The 16952-nt window shown below is 32.3% G+C and overlaps 1 protein-coding gene across 5 annotated transcripts in view; it reads left to right on the top strand.

The window, feature by feature from the left end:
• The window catches only part of DYNC1I2 (dynein cytoplasmic 1 intermediate chain 2), a 53478-nt gene that overhangs the window by 21684 nt on the left and 14842 nt on the right, over positions 1-16952 (top strand). For all 5 annotated transcript variants that reach the window (XM_045827711.1, XM_045827542.1, XM_045827884.1 and 2 more), the window contains 9 exons: positions 1743-1858; positions 11868-11963; positions 12173-12335; positions 12442-12541; positions 13268-13393; positions 14302-14448; positions 14803-14916; positions 15230-15363; positions 16231-16375. In XM_045827711.1, coding sequence (XP_045683667.1) covers positions 1743-1858; positions 11868-11963; positions 12173-12335; positions 12442-12541; positions 13268-13393; positions 14302-14448; positions 14803-14916; positions 15230-15363; positions 16231-16375 — 1141 coding nt within the window. The remainder of the gene's footprint in view (positions 1-1742; positions 1859-11867; positions 11964-12172; positions 12336-12441; positions 12542-13267; positions 13394-14301; positions 14449-14802; positions 14917-15229; positions 15364-16230; positions 16376-16952) is intronic.

Genomic DNA, 16952 nt, shown 5'->3' with positions numbered 1-16952 from the left:
TTTCTAATGTTTTGAGAGGAATAGAGCTGTTGGTCTCTATACTGTGGCCCTAGAGTGCTGTTGATTTATTAATTTATTAGTTCTGTTTTTCAACTCAATTATTTATTCTAGTCCCCAGTGCAAAATGTAAATGTTTGCTGCTGCCCTTGTGCCTGACTGAGGTGCTATTTTCTCTTGCAAATTTGCAGCTTGTAAAACATATAACCAATAACTTTAAAATTATGTCTAAAGTAAGAATAAATAAGCCTTGAATTGCAGGTAATAAATGCATAGGAGCTTCTTGTTCGTTAGCTGGAAGGCCTCTCTATTGGTTGATCTGAGGCTCCCCTACCCCCAATTGCTTCCTTATTCTCAGTAAATGTGGCTGTTGGATAAGTGAGGTATTATCTCCCTACTTCTACCTTCAAATCTTAGAATATTTTGTTCTAATATTGTGATTTTTATCTCTTAGATCCTATGTGTACTCAAGTTAGTAACTTGTACTAATGTTGTTGGCTTGATCATATTTTCCAGATATGTGAGTGCTTCCCTTTTCATGTGGTTCACATCTTAAAAATCAGAATATAATGTTTCTTATTTCAATTTTCTCAGAACACTAGATGATTAAAATGTACTTATATTTTCTCATTTAATTTTTTGATTATGCTTTTTCTTTAAGGCTAAGATATTCATAAAATAGAATATGCATTAATAATTTCTTATGCCCTACATTGAGGATCTTAGAGAAAATTAATTTTTTAAATGTACTAATTTTATTATACTTATTAATACAGGATTTTGAAAAGGATGTTTATATAAGAAAAATGTTATATATTATCAATGACATATATGTATAGTTCAGATACCCTACTTGATAATTTGGAAGTTAAGGCAGTGTCTTTATTAGATCCTTTTAAGACAGCTTCATAATTGAGAACTTCTTTGGGAGTTTGGATGCATACTTTATCTAGTTTAGAATTTAAACATCTGATATAATAACCAAGAAAAGATCCCCCAGATACCTAATAAAAGATATTTTTCAACTTTTTTCTGTTTGTCAAGTAAGAATATTTTTCCTCTATTTTAAATAGAAATGACTTTAGTAGTTTTAGTAGTTTTTTGTGGTATTCAAAAAATCTGTTGCTTTAGTTTAGATAGAAAGTACCTGCACTGTAGTTTGTCCGTATATGAATCGAGGACAATATATACCATGCAGATATTCGCAATGTAAGTTTAAATATTTTATTTTAAAATCTAAACTGACTGTATGGTTCTCAATTTCTTCTAAGTAGAAAAAAAAAGGTTTTCAGTAGAAACCTATTTTTCAGTCTTAAAAGTGAAGGGGACTGAACGTGGTCTGAGTGAGATCCATATTCTCTGACTTTCAAAACAGTCCAGAATAGCATCCCTGCTAAAAAACGTTCTTATAGCTAACCATATTCAGCAGACTACTCTGAAATTCCTGTCCTCTTACTCTATCATTACCCAGACATTTGCTCTAAGAAACTAATTATTTGCCTTTTTAAGGAGAAAAATAAATACCTTGAATAATTCAGAAATATCTTTTGTTTTTACTACATTCTAATTCTTTTGTTAAGATAAAGCCAATTGCTTGTTCATCTAAAATTTCTTGAGTAAAACAGGGATTTAAATTACAATGTTGGATACACAATGTTTAATTCTTTCCCAAAATAACATGGTTTGATGTGCAGTCAAATGTGTCATTTGTTGTATTTTAAAACATTTGTGTTCACTTTATTTAGACGAGGACCTATTAAACTTGGAATGGCTAAAATTACACAAGTTGATTTTCCTCCTCGAGAAATCGTGACATATACTAAGGAAACTCAGACTCCAGTTATGGCTCAACCCAAAGAAGGTGAATATCTGTCCTTAATATGATTGTCATTAATTCCTCCCCTCCATTTTTTAATAAGTGGATTCTTTCTCTTTTTTTCTTACGCTTTTTTTTTTTTTTAATTTTTGGCATATTTTCTTAGGGTAAAATGCCATAAAACTAATGCTTGCAGGGGTGTCCAACCTTTTGGCATCTCTGGGCCACACTGGATGAAGAAGAGTTGTCTTGGGCCACACATAAAATATACAAACACTGGCGAAAACTGATGAGCAAATTAAGGTTTTAAGTAAATGTACGATTTTGTGTTGGGCTGCGTTCATAGCCAGCCTGGGCCCCTGGTTGGTTGGACACCCTTGTTGGGTTTCTGTACTTAGGTATTTGTCTTTCAGAGTTTTAAAACTTTTTCTTTTAAAAGTTAATAAAGTATAAGCTGTATGTGTGGTTTAGTTTTATTGACATAAATTTAAGTCAGTCTTCATTTTGTCATTAATATGTACAGTTTTAGAAGCAGATTTGCTTAGGAATGTTCTATTTCTGTCATTGAGCATAATTCTTCCCTGCAAAAGCGTGTATCCCACAGTGAATGAAATCATATAAATATTTTCTGTAGAGCATACTATATTCTAATATGTTGTAATGCTGTAATTATTATCCATATTAATTAACAAATTTTGATCTAATTCTTAAATTTCTTCTTTTATGATCAAAGGGCTCTACTATGTTGATTATATAGCAGCCTTAAATCTCTGTGTAATAGAGGGAAATATACACACACATAATATTGAATGTGGACTACTTTAATTTTTAAAGCAGAAGGAGTTACCATTTTTACATCGGGGACTAATTTTTTAAATCTCATCAGATAGCTTATGATTCAAGCATAAATTTAATAGATATGATAGTCCTTGTTTTTCCCAGTGAGGCTAAATTTATGTCATACATATAGGAGGTTTACGTAAGATCCCTACTACAAATGCATAGTTTCTTGTCTAAATCCCCGGGGTCATATATGTATTTGAAATCAGACTTTTTCAGATTTCAGAAAAGTGGTAAAGTGTATGTACCATATATTGAATATAAACACATCATGGGCATTAATATTTGGGTAGCAAAAGATAAAAATATTCAAAGTAAGATAAATAATATTATAAACAGCTTTACCTCTGGTTATGACAGGGTTTACCACCAAATGAGTTATGAGTTTTATACTATGAGCTTTGATACTTTGAAATTGTGGGCCCTAATAAATTATTCTTTTAGCAGTCTGTGCCTAAAGAACATTTTTTCTCCTTAGCTGGGAAAAGTTATTCGTATTTAATTATAGAACATCAAACATAAAAACTGTCAAATGTTTTTGTGTAACTACTTTACAAGTTTTTTGACTTAGTAACAGATCATCACATGCACTTTTAACAATTCTCCTTTTTCTGCCCACTGAGAGAAATGAAATTAAATACCTTAAATTTTTTCTAGTAGCCAATGGAGTTGACATTACCATACATACATACTTTGAAAAATTTGAGGAAATCAGGGTAACATTTTTATCTAAGTATCTTTTTACTTGACCATGTAAGTGTTCATTTCTATGGATACATTTTTTTCATTTCCGCTGCTCCTTTGGTTGGTAAGATAGCTTTCACAGGTGCAAAATCCTCATCTTAGAAAAAAAATTAATTATGGTAAACTTGTTTGAAATATAAGCAATTAAAAAAAAGAAAATAGAAAAGATAGTGTTGAACTATCAGTATGGAGAATATTAGTACTGCAGGATTCCATAATTTCCAGAAAGTATTATTTTATTAGCTAGTATATTAATTCAAGTATTACAATGTCTGTCTTTTGGAGCTACATTATGACATGTGTTAACTCAGAAAGTTTACCAAAATTGTAAGAATGAGGCACAATGACTCATTTTAAAAGTAAATTAGGCTTTTTTCTCCATCTAATAATTTGGAAATTTATTTTGTATTATACCATTATGCTTATGAAATACATTTTGGATTGTTTGAAATGTAAAATTTCTGAAGCTATTTTGGATAATGCCTATTATAATATACCTATAATTATATTCAATTTACGTGAAGACTTTAATTTTTAAGAATAATTTTTTCTAATTATAATAGTAGTATATAATAGAGAATTTAGAAAATACAGAAAGGATATAAAGAAGAAATGTCTATGATACCACTGTGTAATAGCCATTGTTCATATTTTGTTTTCAGTCAGTTTTCTATGATATATATTTTTAGAAATAAACATGGTTTTATATCCTTGAAATTTTCCTTTTTAATTGCTTATTTTTGAGATACATATAAATTTTAAAATATAAACATATAACTTATTGCCTTGAACCAATTTGATGTATACCTACATATTTAAGATTGACATATTTCAAAATTTTTTCCATTTTTATTTTGCAAGTAATTAAAAAATTAGAAACAGTCATGATTTGTTAGATAAGCTGATGTCCCAAAAGTACATGATAAACTATTCTTTTCAGTTTGAAATTATTTGGGACAAGGCTTTAGCATCATCATACTTCTTCTTTGCCAAATTTTTCATGAAATATGGACTGTTTCTTCTTCAGTGCAGTGCCTGGTCCAAATAATTCCTGGTCTACAGTGAGTACTCAATAAATATTTGGTGAAGGAATTACTTTTACCTCCTCAGTAGAATGATTTTGTTTACTTAAGATGTTTATTTTCATATGTTTATTCTGGAAGTAACTAGTGGGAAAATAGGTTGTTTTCAAGTCTTAATGCTACAATATAATTATTGATAAAGTTGGGTGAAAAAGTATGATTAGTCTTAGTTCTTGGTTTTAATGACTATCTTGTATTGTAATCTTACTTGTTCTGAGACCCTTAAATGAAACCATTACGGATTCTCCTTTAAGGCCTTCATGAATTCCATGATGACATGCTGGGCAGATGCAAATGTGTGCTGTTATTTTGTGTTCTATGTATCCCCTCTGAATGCTTTGAACAAAATTGAACTTATTAGCATCTTTCAAATATATTTTTTTATCTATTCATTTGTAACAGTTCATCAAACTTCATCTTCAAATTGATTACTGAAAGTTTTAACAGCAAAGAGTGTCTACTACATGTCAGGGATAGTGTGAAGCACTTTACATTACTTCTGATTCTCTCACCAAAACCCTTAGTTAAGTATTGGTACTGTTTGTGTACATGAAGAAGCTGAAGCTGAAAGAAAGAATTTATCAAGGGTCACAAAGCTAATAGCTAAGATTCTAAATCAAGTCTGACTGATTCCAAGATGTGCTTTCTCTCTCATGCTGCCACTGTAGCAGCACTTTCCTGCTTTTATGATAACCTGTGGTAAGAAATTCAATTAATATGACAGTGCAATACAAACATAGATACAGATGACTAACTGAAACAAAGATTTTTTGAAATAGCACCTTCCCTGTCCTTGCTATATTTCACTTTTTTAAATGTTGGCCATTATGTACTTAATTTATTGGTTTAGATCTGTAGTTTGATAAATACTTCATTATAGTTCACTTATTTATTGGTATATGCATCAGGATAATGTTGTTTTATAGTGATTATCCAAGAATAATGAGTTAACAGCTTTGCTCTTTCATGGTATTAAATAGAATTTTTCTTATTCTCACTGATAGAAGGGGAAAGTGACAAGATGGGTGAACTGAGCCTAGTTTTTAATCAGCACCATTGAGGCAGACGTACCTTTAAAATTTGTCTGAGGACTAGACTTAGTTATTAATTTTACAAAGGTTCATATTTATTTATTTGCAACCTAATAAGTATTCATTGATTCTATAGGTTTATTGAGTATATGATAAATATGAAGGTACTGAATTATCCTTTCTTTGTTGTTTTTAGTTTCAGGCTGAGGTATGTAATTGAAGGAGAGGAAGAAATACATCCCTATACCATGCAGCCATCCTTAGCCTTTGGAACTATTTATAAAAATTAGATAATTTTCTTTCTATATCATTATAATTATTTTCATGTCTAGGGCTCTTACATTAAGTTCCTTTTCCCAATTTGTGGAAGTTTTTAGAAAGAGGGGGAAAAAAAGCCCTGAAATTAAGTTTGTATAATGAAAACACTTGTACTTATCCATTGCTTTAATACAGTGATTCTCAAACTTAGCCTGGCTGGTTTCCATTGAAGAATTATGTAACAAATTCCAAAACTCACCATGAGACAAAATTGCAGAAATCACAATTTGAGTGTAACAGACAGTAAATTAAACTTGGATAGGCAGTATAATCAGTGCAGAAGTAATGTGAGTTACCAAATTGAAGATAAAAATTGGTCTTAGATTTAACTCTTATCTTTCTCTCATTTTCTTAAATGGCATGAACCTATTCTTTTAAAAGGCAGTAGTTTTTATCCTGCCTTGTTTTTTCTTTTTCTCCATTCTATCCATCTTCTTGCTTTCAAGTTTACTGTGTAAGTTGGTGGTACTGTTTCGAAACTGAGGTTCTTTGCTGTCTTAAAGTGCCTACTGTGAATGAAATTGACTAGGAACATGGGAACTCAGTCAATTTCATTCTCTGCAGGTAGAAAGCTTCTCATGGCAGGAGGACGGTCCCCACAGTTATACTCCTGGAAAAGTTACTTTTTCCCCTTACCTTTTAACAGTTTTTAACTTTTTTGAAAAATGGCATTTTTATTATTCACCTCTCAGTGTGGATTTTTGTTGCTATTTTTAGAAACTTTTTTTAAGAGAAAAAATCCTAAAGGTTATCTACTAATCATCTTGTTTACAACTGAGGCCTGGGGAAGTTGGTTGATGGGCCTGTGGTCACAATGTGGCGAGAATATCAGGGCTACCTGCCTTTTAATTTCTAGTAAAGTGTTATTTTTTTCATACCATTCCTTTTTATTATCTGAGCGAATTTTGCCATTACTTTTGGTATTGGTTTAGTAGCCAGATGTCTTTATTCAGGTACATGTTAATTAACATTTATATTGTATAGGAAACTATTATATGTAAATAGCTTTTAATTTTTTATTGCATGATCTTAACATCTAGAATTAACACTTACTAAGTAAACTAAATTTGTGGGCCTGTGGTTAATACTAACCTTGTCTAAAATGTGTTTTTAAAAAATTCTGGAATATAATAACATAGAAAAGTTAGTTTTAATCCTCAGAGAATCTGTGAGAATATAAATATAATTACAAACTTAAGCATTTGTTCTTAATCTTGAATGAAAGAGTTTAATCAGCATACCTGAAATTGTGGCCTCAGAGAAATGTAATATTTATGAGAGCATAGATCACAGGTTCTGTGTAAATTATGCCAGTACTGCCTAAATAAAATCTGAATTTTGTATGAAAAGACCATGTACAGAGACAAATTCTGTGTTACAGTTAATAGTATAGAGTGTTACTCCTTTCTTAAATGTTCCCCAAATTAGCATTAGCTCTGTATTCAAAATATCTTCTGACTAAAAAGTCTGCTATATACTTTTCTTTGTTGAAGATCTAAATTATTAAGGAAATTCAAGTGACCTTGCATCTTACTCTAGATGTTTAAAAAAATGAAAGGAATGGATTCCCTTGATACATTCATGAAACTTTGTCCCAATATAAATTTTCTCTTTTTTAAGCTTTTATTTATTTATTTTTAGAGAGAGGGGAAGGGGGGGAGAAGGAACAGGAGAAAAACACCAATGTGAGAGAAAAATATCGATGGGTTGCCTCTCCAGGATGGAACCCGCAACCCAGGGATGTGGTCTGACCCAGAATTGAACTGATGACCTTTTGCTTCATGGGATGATGCCCAGCCAACTGATCCACACTGGTCAGGGCCCAGTATAAAGTCCCTTAATAATGATTTTAAAGAGTAGGGTATAAGAAGATGAAATTATGGACAAATGGATTGAAGTGAAGTGATTCAAATGATGTTGATCTAAGAAAGGATTATTTTGAAAATATTAACAAAATCATTCATATCTGACCTATATTTATAAATTAATGATTGCAGCATTTCCCATTAATATGCTCATGTTCTGAAATATGTTTATAAAGTTACTCATGTTGAATTTTTGTAAATTAAAGTATATTTTTATATGCAACAAATTTCTGATTTTTAAAACTCAGTGGCAACTTTCTTTGTACCATATTGAATCATTGGACTACTCTTTAAATTAGGTATTCTTCATTGGATTAAACTTCAACTAGGGTACACCAGAATAATGAAACTATTTATAAACAACAAATGTATTTTTTAAACAACATTAATGGACTAATGATAGGATTTGTTTTTCACTTCATGTTGAAAATTGTGATAAGTGATAGATTAAAAATTATCAGTGGTTAGTGAGGATTTTCCAGGCTTCTGCATATTACCTGTTAAATGAGTTGTAATATTTTAAAATAATTCAAAGTGTACTTTGTAGATTACTCTTATCTTAGATGTCTCTTAAATGTAATATGACATACAGATGAGAAAACTTGCTCTTAAGACTCCCTTCAGTTTAACAAAAGCCACCCATTTCACAGGTGATTTAACTTTGATTAACCTACTGCATTGTAACAGATTATTCTGACAACTGGAATTTCATTCTTTGGTGTTATTTCTAGGTGCAGTTTAATTTACAGAACAGCTTTTCTTTCCATCTCACCAAAATACATCACAATTTTGATGTTAACTCAGAGTAAAAATTCATTGGTTCATTAAACCTAGTCTTAGCATTCATTGACAAGAGATTTGTCATTTTAAAAGTAACTGCTACTTTTATGCATTCTTTACTGCTCAGTTTATAACCTTAGATTCCCTGTCAGAGAAAGCATGGAGTTAACCACTTAGCATATTGCAATGAATATTCATCAATACATTGATGTGACATGGCAGTCCCATTTTTCAGTCTTCCTGCTCTGTTGTAATCTTTTTTAACATATTATAGCTTATCATGTAATTGGGACTAGCTTAGAAAATCTTTAGAATTGTAATATTTTGGTCATGTTAATAGTCCTTTGGTAGCTATTATATTAGTTTTTAATAAGAGAAATATATTTGTTTCAGGAACATTCTCTAATCTGATGTTACTGATGTTAAGCATTTTTGCCAAATATTTGGTGTATATATAGGTAATTGTTTAAGATCATCTTTATAATAAAAATATTGTTTTGCATTTCATAAGAATAGCAGGTCATTTATTTTTTATGTGCCTTGAAATTTTATCAAGTTTAATCATTTTTATGAAGCTTGGGTTTAAATACCTATCATAGTTTTTAAATGAGTTTTTAATCAATGTGGAAAGGGAGGTATGCACATTCATTCTGAAATTAAATCCTGAAAACATATATTTAAGTAGTTAATACTTATCATTCAATAACTAAAACAATCTACATAGGCAAATAGATATGGCAGATGCCATATAGTGGGTAGATATAGATCACTGTCTAACATACTTCATCTACATTTTAAATTTAAAACAAAAAAGAGTATCTATAAACAAGATCTTTTCTGTAAAATATGTAGATTATGAGGTTACTTAGCACTGAAGTACTGACCATATGCATTATGACAGGAATTTGACACCTGTCATTGGAAATGGTACTTAGAAGCCGTATAATGCAACAAAGTTGAAGGAGGAGAATATGATGTGGGTAGGAGGCTGTAATTTATAATTCACAGTGCTGAAGAATGACCTGTCCAGTTTGATTCAAAATCCCTGTCTTTGATTTTAGGGTTTACATACAGTGAGTGCTACTAGTAAACAAAATTGATTAGGATAATTGATAGTATTAGCAGAAAATGGACATATATATATATATATATATATATATATATATATATATATATATGTGTGTGTGTGTGTGTGTGTATGTATATGTACATGTATATTCCCAGACTTAATTTTTAATTGAAGTAACTATCCTATTCTAAAGGTCAACTTTTAAGTTAAATGTAATTAAATTATTACATTACATCTGCAGGTGACTTACTTTATAGTAGGGTTTCATTCTAATGTTTGAGCAGTAGAATATAGAATTGTTACCAGTTATACTGTTTTCAGATTAATAATCCGTTGTATATGAGAATTCATCTAAAAAAGGAGTACTGTCTTTCTGTTTCTCTGTGTGATTATATTGTCCCCAAAAAGCTTTCATTTTTTAAGTAGCACAAAAGCTGTAATTGGCATGCTTTGTAAGGAAGTGTCAATGTGCAAGAGAGTGGCGATCACTAAGAATTCTTTTACGTGTTCTTTCCCCTTTGCACCACCGCCTCCTCAGCGGGGTCACTGAGATCACTAGCTTTTCTTGAAATGGCCATTTTCACTGGCAGGTGCATTATACCCTGTATTTTCAGATTGTTTTTCCATTCTGAATGTTTGGCAGGTTGATTGCTCTGGCTGCATTGACGGAGAAAGGGCTGACAAATGCGGTTGGGCTGGCTGAAAAGACAGTGATTACTGTTTTCCTTTGTGGCTGATTGAGGCCCTTGAAAGGAAAAATTTTAACCTTCACCATTTGGTTCAAAAGTATGAGCATATATTGAAATCATTCGTGCCATTTATCCTAGTTCTGTAAACTTGTCAGAACGTAAAAATCACTCTATTTCAAGTAATGTAGGATTGGCATACGTCATTATCATTTTGATTAAGTTGGAGGTTGTATCATTGTGTGCATTATACAGTGTCATTTAAAGCTTTCTTTCCTACAGCTACAGTTATATTTTTATTGCTTATACTATAGAGTTAGAAAGATTTTCATAGCTCTCCAAACCTAACACTATGTGTGTGGTTTGGCAGCTGGTGTGGCCTACAAGCTGCATTTTGTTTGCAGGGTAAAGGCTTATCTGTAGGCCTCCTGGAGTGTGGGTAATTGCACGGCTCGCCATTGGGGAGAGACAGGATTGGAAGCAGTCAAGCGGAAGAATGTTATGCCATCCCATTGCCACCACGTAGCAGAAAGACACAGTCCCAGCAGTGCCATCTGGTTGTTGCTATCTAGTCAGCTGGCCTGGCTGCTGGGACCGTGACTTGGCAGCTGGTTCCCATCCTTGGCCATTCTTTTGTGTATGTTGTATGTATGTATGTTTTAGATAATTTTGAACATGGGTCAGGGAAATGACTATAACTAACAAGTAAAGTTCCCTTATTGAATAGGCTCTCATTACTTGAGATGCACTCTGCTGTAGATGCCTGCTGCTGTTCCCTTATAGACAAATGACACATCTGTTTAGGCAATAAAAATAAGTGTTTTCTCTGTAAAAATCCATCTCAGTATGTAGTGAAAGAGAAGATAGGGAGAGTTGTCTGTTCTGTAACATTTTAAAATAAGTGCTTTTAAGTTATTTCCTGGTTTGGGAATGTAAGAGGACATTTGTAATAAAAAAAAAGGTCTTATTATAAACATAAAATTTCAATATATATTTTTATTCAAGTTAAGAAAATATTATTTTAAGTGCTTATTGCCACATTATATAACGATAGATAATGAGCCATGCATTTAAAATGACAGAATAGAAAATGTGGTCTCATAGCTATTATCTTTAAAATCTGCCTCTCAAATAGCAACCTGAGAGTTAATGTAAGCTGTCTTTATGCCATATGAAGACCCATTAGACACTGATGGTTTCAGATCACAAGTAAGCAGCCAGCTCTGTAGGCTATTTTAGACATTTGATTTTCTTCATTCTGCAGCATTAATGTGTCAGCATGCTACATAAAACTATGCAGGAGTAGCATGTTGTTCTGTCTGGAATGATAAATGCTTGCAAGCTTTTAGAGATTTCCATAAGGAATTCATCCTGGTTGCTTATATATCTTATTTCAGTTTCTGTAGCTACAGAATTTGGTATGAGTGTTGATGAGGTACCACATAGGTATGTATAAAAACCAGAGGGTTTTACTTAATCTTTCTTCAAAATTTGTTAGTAAAATTTGTATTATTTGTCCTTGTTCTGTCTTATCAGTGCTTTCCTTTTGCTTTTATGTAAAGAATTGTTATACTTTCTGCACAGTACCTCAAAATTATCCATTATTGTTATAAAAGTAATTTTTGTTCTGTTTTTTCAGATGAAGAAGAAGAAGATGATGTAGTAACTCCTAAACCACCTATTGAACCTGAAGAAGAGAAAACTTTAAAAAAAGATGAGGAAAATGATAGTAAAGGTATCTTAAAGAATTTAACTGGAAAAAAATGTTGATTCCTATTAAGATTTCTTTTATTATTTATGTATAAAAGTAGAATAAAATGCTCTAAATCAAAGAGGTGAATCAGGTCACAAAAGAATGTGTGATACTCATTGATCCAAACTAATGGTGAGTTGACCTGATTTGGCTCACATATATCAGACATCAGAAAAACATTTGTTTTCCAGCTCCCCCTCATGAGCTGACTGAAGAAGAAAAGCAACAAATCTTGCACACTGAGGAATTTTTAAGTTTCTTTGACCATTCCACAAGAATTGTAGAAAGAGCTCTTTCTGAGCAGATTAACATCTTCTTTGACTACAGTGGAAGAGATTTGGAAGACAAAGAAGGGTAACGTTTAATTGCTAAAATTACGGCTTCAGAATGTTAAATTAGTTTCGGGCTAAGAGCGAGAAGTTATAACACCATCTCTTTTTGGATGTGGTCTTTTCTGTAGAGAGATTCAAGCAGGTGCAAAACTGTCATTAAATCGACAGTTTTTTGATGAACGTTGGTCAAAGCATCGGGTTGTTAGTTGTTTGGACTGGTCATCTCAGGTAAATAATAATGACACTAGTTGCTATTAACTTTCTTGTTTTCCTCCTTTATTTTATTTTTTTTTAATTTATTGAATCTATGGTGTGACATTGGTTAATAAAATTATAGGCTTCAGGTGTACAGTTCTATAATACATCATCTATATATCATACTGTGTGTTCACCACCCCAAGTCAAGCCTCCACCACCATTTATCCCCCTTTACCCTCTTCTGCCTACCCGCATCTCCCACCTCCCTCTGGTGATCACCATACTGTTGCCTGTGTCTGTGAGTTTCCCTTCACCTTTTCTTTTAATTATGGAAACTTTGTTCTTATATTCATTGTGCCTTATATACTATGGAAGGAAGGATTGGAAACATTACTTATATTTAAAAGTCAAGATTTTATTTATGTCACAACCCAGTTTTACTAATTTCAATTGCTCACCAAATCCTTTGGATAAAATTGTAACACATATATTAATGAAGTTAAATAATAGAACATTTCTGATTAGTATAAAAAGCATTTTAAATAGCTACATCAAAACATTTGAAATAACTGACTTTACTAATTCAAAGTTGTACTTACTAATGTTGCAGTGAGCATTACTCTAGAGATACCTTTTTTGATGAAGTGTTAGGTATTTGTATTTCTAGAATAATCTGATAGACAATTGAGTAACTAGGAATATAAAATCAGTTCTTATTATCACAGCATTTTTTTTCTACTTGATTTTTGTGAGCAGTATCCAGAATTACTCGTGGCTTCCTATAATAACAATGAAGATGCTCCTCATGAACCTGATGGTGTGGCCCTTGTATGGAACATGAAATATAAAAAAACTACCCCAGAGTATGTGTTTCACTGCCAGGTAAAATGGTCTTTTAACAGTCTTCACCAAGTTAAAAATTCATTAATGAATTTAGACGAGTGCCTTTTTTCTTTTCTTGTCAACATGATGATTTCATTGGGTTGGCATTTGCTAAACCACCCTGTATTTGCAAGCAGATGTTAACAGAAAACTGAAGACTTCTCAGCTCCACATGATCTGCCTTTTGTAGTGTTTCTGACATCTCTTATAATGTTTAATCACACCTAAAGTTCTTTGCACTTGTGATTTTCTGTTATTGTGATTGATTATATAAAAGAAATCTTTTATAAAATGTCTTTTCTACAGGGAGTTTCTCAGGAACTAAAAATACAATTAGACTGTTGGCCCACTGAATGTACAATTAGACTGTTGGCCCACTGAATTACTTATACATGGCCTGAGGAGTTGGAACTAGATAGTTTTAAGTAGAAACATATGTTTGAAGTAGGAAACAGATGCAGAGTTTTAAAGTAGATTTAGTGGAAGGTTAGAATTTGCAAGCCTATTTTGGTTGCATACGTTATAATCTTTTAATATTATAATAATTCTGAAAAAATACTTAACTAAAACTAGCTTATACTCTATTGTCAGGCTATTGTTAGAGGCTAATGCAGAGCCAGTTGTCTTTTGACTTAATACTGTAATCAAATAGTTGTTTGCTTCCTTTATAAGTTACTTAAACATTTATGTTAGTAATCATTCCATTTGACTTTTTAGCAAAAACTATTCTAAAATAAATATAATTTTTTTATTCTGGAACAAACAAAAATTTCAAATGAAGTTATTCTTTTCATAACCTCTAATACCTTATAATAAAGGGGAAAATGTTTTGGACATAGATTTATTTTTATAATTTGTCAGGCTTCTACCATTTTAATCTTAAGTATACAAATATTATTTATTTGCAGTCAGCTGTGATGTCTGCTACATTTGCAAAATTTCATCCAAATCTGGTTGTTGGTGGTACATATTCAGGTCAGATTGTGCTGTGGGATAACCGTAGCAATAAAAGAACTCCAGTGCAAAGAACTCCACTGTCAGCTGCTGCACACACAGTAAGTAGAGAGGTTATTTCCATTAGACCTCTGGGCTCCTTCACCATTAAATACTTAGTAGTGTCCATCAGAGTCGTCTCAGACTGCGTTTCCTTTGATGTATGAATTCCTCATCATTTAGCAACCAGGAACAAAGGTTTTCTTCTGTATTTTTGGAAATTTATTTTATTAGAAACTCATCTCTCTCCTGAGACAATCTTTTGTTAATCAACAGAATAGCATTAAACTTCACTTTTAAAAACGCCGTGATGATACAAGACTGTTTGATGTGGAATAATACCTGTGATTATGGAGTAAAACATTGTCTTATTTTTTGGTAAAAATCTCAGAAAACCTTAATATTTCTTTCTTCAGCATCCTGTATATTGTGTAAATGTTGTTGGAACACAAAATGCTCACAATCTGATTAGCATCTCTACTGATGGAAAAATTTGCTCCTGGAGTCTGGACATGCTTTCCCATCCACAGGTAGGCTCATCCTGGAAAACTTTGAAATTTTGAGGCAATTGTTGTTATTGTTCAAATCTATGTAAAACCCAGCTGATGTTTTTCAAAATGTTTTATAATGGTATTATGGTAACAGTTTATAAACCTAAACATGTGTTAAATATATTGATTGCTTATTGTATATATATTTTCCAACCTGTTTCATTTAATCAAAGACAATCTATGTAAGTATATAATAAAAGAATTGTTTATAAACCAGTTAACACTAGAATTTTTTAAAAAAAATTTAAAATTAGAAGTTTACAAAGTAATTGCCTTCATTTTTCCTGTGCAGGATAGCATGGAATTGGTTCATAAACAGTCAAAGGCGGTGGCCGTGACATCCATGTCCTTCCCTGTCGGAGATGTCAACAACTTTGTTGTGGGGAGTGAGGAAGGCTCTGTGTACACAGCATGCCGCCATGGCAGGTACATGTAAACTAGAATCCACGGTTATTTAAAACTCTCCATTGACTGATCTCATTAAAACAAATTGCCCCTTGTTTAAGTAGAAATCTGTCCCCAAGCACTACTATTTGTGACAAATTACTTGAGGTCAGGTATACAAAATTTAAACAAATCCTTTTTAAAAAATAAAAGGTTATTCTGGGTGCTGATGTGTCCTGAATATTGAGGGCTGTGGCATGCTGTGGTTTTGGATGTGCGCATGTGCTCCCAGAAGTCAGTGGTAGGAGATGACATTCAGCAATTACAAACACAGTGTGCATGTGCCACATACTGACCTTTAAAATTGTAAATAAGATTTTCAGTCATTTTCCCATTTTATTTGGGCTTTGAGCTTTCGTCTGTCCTCCTAATAATTGTACAGTAATGTCACGGACACGTTTTAAATTGACTAGTATTTCTCCTGCTGTTCAATCTGTTTTGAAATTGTCTGGCTGTACCTTATCAGTTGCTTCCTTAAAAAAAAATTGAATGTCCAGTTTTCATCTCAAATACAGATCTCCTTCCCTTCAAAGCTTTTGATTTGAAAGTAGCTCAGATTTACTCTCTTACATGTAGCATCCCTTTGTCTCCATTTTACCACCTCAGGTAGTGAACTTTTGAGTTCTGTAGTGAACAGCATGATGTTTATGGTTCAAAATGTACTCACTGCTTTAGTAGGGCTGTCAAACAGAGTAACACTCAGTTTAAGTTATTATGATGTGTTATGAGTACAGAGTTAAGTTTGTTGAAATTATGTCAGAAAGTCTAATATATAAACCATAAAAATAATGTCTTTGTAAGTGGTCATTTTACGAGAGATTTCCCTAACATTTTCACTTTTATGAATAGCAAAGCTGGAATCAGTGAGATGTTTGAGGGACATCAAGGACCAATCACTGGCATCCATTGTCATGCAGCTGTTGGAGCAGTAGACTTCTCACATCTTTTTGTCACTTCATCATTTGACTGGACAGTAAAACTTTGGACAACTAAGGTACCTAAAAACACACATCTGCTCATTTGCTTAGGTTTCTGACACAAGGTGGTGCTCTAATACTACATAGGAAAGATGAAAAGCTTTCTAATAGCTTAGCATGATTAACTGATAGATCAAATCAGATAAGAAGTTAGAAACAGAATGAACTATTTTGGAAGTTATAGTTTTCATAAAAGTGTGCTGACAAATATGGTAACCCCACACACAGAGCCAAAGACCAGTCTTCCCACCAATTCAGGCTTTTCAAGCATAGAACTGTCTATCCTGCACTGAGTTGGAGAAAAAACTCCTGAGTATCTCACATAGTGCCTCACATAGCTGTCACAGCACAGAAATCATACATTTTTCTCCTTGGAGAGCTTTTAGATGCTTGTTCAGAACCACAGCATTTCACAGAACTGATGGAAAATGAAGAAAAGAGAGATAAAAATTGATATACACTAAGTCCTGTATGGTAAGGCTACACATAATAAACCTGAATCATTAAGAAAGTGTATAAAGTTATAGATGCTTATATATTTTTGTTTTCCACAATAAATAATTTAGTAGGGCTTGGGTTTTGTTTTTCTGGGGG

This window comes from Phyllostomus hastatus, unplaced genomic scaffold, assembly GCF_019186645.2.
Source record: "Phyllostomus hastatus isolate PE091 unplaced genomic scaffold, TTU_PhHast_1.1 phas_contig_1, whole genome shotgun sequence".
Lineage (NCBI taxonomy): Eukaryota > Metazoa > Chordata > Mammalia > Chiroptera > Phyllostomidae > Phyllostomus > Phyllostomus hastatus.
Note: the sequence above shows the minus strand (reverse complement) of the source record. Positions and strands in the feature narration are given on the sequence as shown.